This window comes from Leptonotus elevatus, chromosome 9, assembly GCF_054856555.1.
Source record: "Leptonotus elevatus isolate MCC_2025b chromosome 9, RoL_Lele_1.0, whole genome shotgun sequence".
Lineage (NCBI taxonomy): Eukaryota > Metazoa > Chordata > Actinopteri > Syngnathiformes > Syngnathidae > Leptonotus > Leptonotus elevatus.
This window is the reverse complement of record NC_141247.1, coordinates 3,409,750-3,415,900: the sequence shown is the minus strand read 5'-3', so window position 1 is coordinate 3,415,900 and position 6,151 is coordinate 3,409,750. Positions and strand designations below refer to the sequence as shown.

The 6,151-nt window shown below is 44.7% G+C and overlaps 1 protein-coding gene across 1 annotated transcript in view; it reads right to left on the bottom strand.

Moving 5' to 3' along the window:
* Nucleotides 1-3,360, bottom strand: part of setd7 (SET domain containing 7, histone lysine methyltransferase) — a 17,505-nt gene extending 14,145 nt beyond the window's left edge. The window contains exons 1-2 of the mRNA XM_086085651.1: nucleotides 2,803-3,360; nucleotides 315-444 (exon numbers count right to left, since the gene is read on the bottom strand). Of these exons, the coding sequence (XP_085941777.1) occupies nucleotides 315-444; nucleotides 2,803-2,842 (170 nt within the window). The 5' untranslated portion in view covers nucleotides 2,843-3,360. The remainder of the gene's footprint in view (nucleotides 1-314; nucleotides 445-2,802) is intronic.
* Nucleotides 3,361-6,151: the final 2,791 nt, after the last annotated feature.

Below are 6,151 nucleotides of genomic sequence, written 5' to 3'. Positions count from 1 at the left end.
AACACAGGAACAGTCAGTATTCGTTCTTACGGGGTTTTTTCTCAGTTGCTATTATTTTTAATATGTTCTTTTCTTATTTCAGTTTATTGTTTTATTTTGTCATTGTCCTTTCAAATTATATTTAAAGTTGATATTTAAAGGATTCAAATAATTTATTTTCTCAAAATTCAAGGATGCAAACATGCAAGGATTTTGGGGGATTTTGTTTTAACATTTCCATATGACAAAATACAATCCCTGAGGTCCCAGGTTAGCTCAGTAAGTCCCAAGTAATGACACTCAGTTGACTATATGTTCGAGTAAAAGCACAGTACCTTCCATCGAAGAAAAAGAATTTGCCCTTCCCACTTTTCTCTCCGTGTTTAAAGTGTCCTTCAAAGCGATCGCTGGAAGAGTAGGTCACTGTGCACTGTCCATGAGGTTGTTCATCTTCATCCAACGGACCTAAACACATTCAATATTTGAATAAATATAATATATGACCATAATGTGACACTTTAGTTTAGTACCACTGACTAGCAAAGGGCACTTTCAAAACGTAATTGGAACATGCAGTTGGCGTTGCCCATTGTTGTTTTCACAAAGCAGTCAAGGGCCCCGGAATGTTTATGTAAATGAGGCTGATGACACTGCAGAAGTAGCTGGACAACACATACTGTACGCACTACTAGTAGCGTAGACAAGAGACCCAACTTATTCAAAACCATTACTGTCAGTAAAGCACCAATTTAAAAAATAATTGCGCCAATTTACCCTCAGGCGGGAATAACATACTGGTAGTCTTAATTGTTTGACTACCTGAACAGTTATCCTGTTACAAAGCGTAAATGAAGTAGCACATTCCTAAACGCATCACCTGATATTTAATGTTCTTAAATTAACATGATTATTTTTAGACTTAAGGCTTATTATTTAATGTAATTTACCTGATTAAAAAGCATGCACGAACTTAAGTTTGAGACAGAGACAATTTACGGATGGCATATATTGCTGTGAGTTTGCAGAGGTGGGAGTCATAAATTACAAATACTTCCTTACAATACTTAAGTAGATTTGTCAGGTATAAATACTTGACTCGAGTATTTAATTTTCGGATGACTTTTAAGTTTTGCATGCTACATTAACAAACACTTTCTACTTTCCTACTTTTTACCCCACTTTGTCAAAACAAGCATGTTACATTTTCAAGCTCAGCAGATGACACGACATAAAAAAGACTGAAGAGAGTCTTGATTGAAATGAATGATTAATTGATTGATGGATTGAGATCATTGGGACTTAAAAGGTAAAAAAAAAAAAACAGGCACAGCAGCGAAATGGGATGAACCAGGGAGCATAAAAAAAACATTCGTAGATTGCAAGCACCAAGATATTCCCAGTAAACTATTTTTACCACCTGTCATATGTCAAGACTGCATGAGCCACTCAACAAATTATCCTGCTGTCCACTTTTTCATTTTCCATTACTGTGAATGATTTCTGCTTAGGCTAAATTAAACGTTGTAAATTGGGAGCTTTTTAGTTTCGTAAAGGAGTTGAATTGTAGGACATATCAATGTGAATCATCTAGCAGAGTGATTCACAACTCGAATGGGTTGGGACCCATTTTAATAATAAGAATAATAATGAATCAGATTTATATAGCGCTTTCCACGACACTCAAAGATGCTTCACAATTTATTCAAGCACTCACACATTCACACTCTCGTGGCAGTAAACTACATATGTCGCCACGCTGCCCTGTGGCGGACTGTGTCAGTGTTGCGCCTACAGCCCCTCCGACCACCACCAACCATTCGCACCAACCATACACCAGTGTGAGTGGAACCGGTGGCAATGTGTGTGAAGTGTATTGCCCGAGGACACGACGACACATGACTTGGAGAGAGCGGGATTCGAACAGCGGAGCCTCCAGTTACTCAACATCCTGAGCCACGGCTTCCACAATTGACAATTCCAAGCTTACATCACAAGTCAAAGTGACGTTCTTACTCGGTAAAATGACCCAATTGAAAAGCTTTGGATTTGGACGGTTTGATTTGATTGGTGAGGATTATTTTGATTTCAAAATGTGATGATATGTCGTATGAACATAAAGGGAAGCAACGAAAGTATAGCTGCCTTGGGCTATAGCCATTACTTTACTTATTTACCTTGTAAATAAACACACTGCAGCTCAGCCTCTAGTCTAGTGGATATCATGGCGAGGAATATGCTTATGGTGTACATCAAACTCATTTAAACAGCTTTTAAAAGTATGCACATGTGTTGACATAGTCTAATTTTAAACAAAATGGGTTGTTCAAACGTCTACAAAGATGGGTCGCGACTATACAACAAAAGGAAAATGCCAGTCCCAGGGTGAAAACGAGAAACTCGTACTGCTCCAAGAAGTTTCGAGCCGAACACGTGACATGCATATCAGATATCTGCATACTAGAGTTTGCGTTTAAGAAGCTACGATATTCATCTACTGTATCTGTGAAATGTGCATTCGTTGACGTATTAAATTCAAATTTCTGACTATCAAAAACTCAGAAATGGTTAACGTATCTTCGTTTAAAACCGAACGAAACAACACGTCGCTCCACGTTTACTTCCGGCTAGACTAGCTACAGCGTGAGTCTGGTACGAACCAGACTGCTCTCAAGCGCCTGCCAGGCGGCTTTCCATGTAAAACCGAAGCCCCGGCGCGTCGAGTAGCCGCGGGGGCCCATTAGCGAGGCGACGTGCGGAGATTGGCGAGAGATTAGGCATCAAGCTCTCAAATATGTCATTCAAGTGCGGTGTGTATTGTCCTACCTTCCACGACTTCCTCCACTGTCTCATCCTCGCTGTCCATCCTGCCGCAGCGAAGTGGTGCGCCAAAACAGCTCGCACGCAACTATCCGGCACGCGTGTGGCGTCGCCAGGACATGGCAATGCCGCCGTATGACAGCTGTGTCTGGGTGGGGACCGATTGTGTCCCCCTTTTTTTGTTACAACTAAACGCATTCATATCAGCTTCTTAAATGACTCCACTATGTCCCCGCCACTTAGCTACGTCACGTAAGAATGTAAATATGTTGAGTATGGGAGTTTCACACTGAAGCTTCAATAATACGTGCTTCGAAATAATGGGGGAGATGCCACGGACTCCCGACTTCCGGTTTTCACACATCAGCGCCGTTTCCGTGCACTGCTGGCCGCGTTCCAACATTCGCACTCCCACCCCTGCGTCCTCCGAAAAGAGCACGGCGTCTCAACTCTCTGAAATGCTTTGGACAACTGAGACAGACACACTACACACTCGCACCCGGAAAACCAGAAAAGCAGAAGTCCCGCCTCCGCCGTGGCATATACTCCATAGCCGTCCTAGATTTCCATAGAATTGTAATATCCAAGTTACGGCCCGTGGGGCATTTGCTGCCCAGCATTCATTGCTCAGCGGCCCGCGGCATATATGAAAAATGACATTTGACACGGCTCGGAGGAGGTAGGCATAGTGAGAAGGGAGGGTGTCGAAAATATAGTATAATAAATTGATTCATATATTCATATTGTACAGCTTTTCTGTTCAGATATGCAAAGATATGAACTATTTACAACTAAAATAGTACTAGCTTCAAAACAGTGGTGAATAAAGATTATTCAAAATGTTTTTCTTTCACTTTTCTTCTGTGTGTTACAAGACTGAGTCCACCCCAAAAACCTTGAAAATCCTTTATCACCTTTAACAGAAAGGTGTTATGTAGGAGGCTATGTAGTTAAAAAAAAAAATACCAACAAAATATAAACAATATATAATTGCTTGCTTGATTATTTTCAGTGTGTTTAATAAATTAAAGTCTGAATTTTCAAGCAGACCTTGCATCCTTCCATATTTCTGTATGCACGTGACATGTGACGTATGACGCAGCCACTGCTTAGTTGCCTGAATGAATCACCTGAGTGGTTCACGGTCCAATCGGATGATAATACCTGTAATTAGTAGTTAGTTACAGTTTGTCTTGTAGCTCGGATCTTGGATTTGATTCCCGTAATGTATGTTTGTTGGTTTTTGGGTTACTCATACTTATCTTTATTTATATTATAGGGTCAGTATAACCCTAAACCATCCATCCATTCTCTAAAACCACTTATCCTCACTACGCTCATAAGTTCCGAAAAACAAACATTTTCATGCACACCAGCAATTGCAATTTTTGTTAAGTCTGACAGCTGTTTTTAATAAATATTTGGGTGCAGCATCCACAATTTATCTTCTTTGAAGTTTATAAACTATAGCTCCAGGAGAGCTGTGAGAGATAGTCTCTCCAGCGTGTCCTGGGTCGTCCCTGGGGCCTCCTGCCGGTGGGACATGCCCGGAACAACTCATGAGGGGGGCGTCCAGGAGGCATTCGAACCAGATGCTCGAGCCACCTCTACTGGCTCCTCTCAACGTGGAGGGGCAGCGGCTCTCCTCTGAGGCCCCCCGGATGACCGAGCTTCGCACCTTATCTCTATGGGAGAGCCCGGAAACCCTGCGGAGGAAACTCATTTCAGCCACTTGTATCCGGGATCTTGTTCTTTCGGTTACGACCCACAGCTCGTGACCATAGGTGAGGGTAGGAACGTAGATCGACCGGTAAATCGAGAGCTTTGCCTTTCGGCTTAGCTCCTTCTTTACCACAACGAACCGATACAGAGTCCGCATCACTGCAGACGCTGCACCGATCCAACTGTCAATTTCACTCATGAACAAGACCCCAAGATACTAGAACTCCTAAACTTGGGGCGGGATCTTCTCTCCGACACGGAAAGGGCACTCCAACCTTTCCGACTGAGGACCATGGCCTCAGATTTGGAGGTACTGATCTTCATACCGCATACCTACCGTTCACTCGGCTGCGAACCGCTTCAGTGAGAGGTGGACCCCAGACCCCCCTCAATGCCTCAGCTGCCTAGAAATTCTGTCCATAAAAATTATGAACAGAATCGGTGACAAAGGGCAACCTTGGCTGAGTCCAACCCTCACTGGAAACAAATTTTACTTACTGCCAGCAATGCGGACCAAACTCTGACACCGGTCGTACAGGGACCGAACAGTCTGGGGGCTTGGTAGCCCGTGCTCCCCAAGCACAGGACTCCCTGAGGGACACGGTCGAACGCCTTCTCCAAGTCCACAAAACACATGTAGACTGGTTGGGCAAACTCCCATGCACCCTCAACGACCTTGCCGAGGGTGTAGAGCTGGCCCACTGTTTTACGGCTGGCCGGGACGAAAACCACACTGTTCTTCCTGAATCTGAGATTCAACTTCCTGATGGACCCTCCTTTCCAGCACTCTCTAGTTGGAACACACCCTCCGGTCTGCCAATCCAAAGGCACTGTCCCCAATGTCCATGCAATGTTGTAGAGACGTGTCAACCATCACAGCCCGACAACATCTAGAGCCTTTAGGAATTCCGGGCGGATGAGATCCGCCTTGCCACGAGGAGCTTTCCAACCACCTCAGTGACTTCAACCCCAGAGATAGGAGAGCCCACCTCAGAGTACCCAGACTTTGCTTCATCAAAGGAAAAAAGCGTGTCAGTGGAATTGAGGAGGACTTTGAAGTATTGTCCCCACCGACTTACGACGTCCCGAGTCGAAGTCAGCAGCCATGTCCATTATAGATTGTGTTAATGGTGCACTGCTTTCCTTTCCTGAGATGCCGTATGGTGGACCAGAATTTCCTTGAGGCCGTTCGAGAGCCGTTTTTCATGGCCTCGATGAACTCCTCCCAAGCCAGACTTTTTGCCTCAGCGACCACCAAACCTGCGTTCTTGGCCAGCCGGAACCTGTCAGCTGCATCTGGAGTCCCACAGGCCTTCTTCAGCTTGACGGCATCCCTTACCACTGGTGTCTACCAGGGATTGCCGCTACAACAAGCATGACCACCTTATGGCCACAGCTATGATCGACTGCCTCAACAATGGAGGCGCGGAACATGGTCCACTCTGACTCAATGTCCCCCGCCTACCCCGGGACAAGGGAGAAGCTCTGCCGGAGGAGGGTGTTGAAATTCTTTCTGACAAGGGATTCAGCCAGACGTTCCCTTACAATACGTTTGGATCTACCAGGTCAGACCGGCATCCTCCCCCGCCATCGGAGCCAACACACCACCAGGTGGTGATCAGTTAACCCCTCT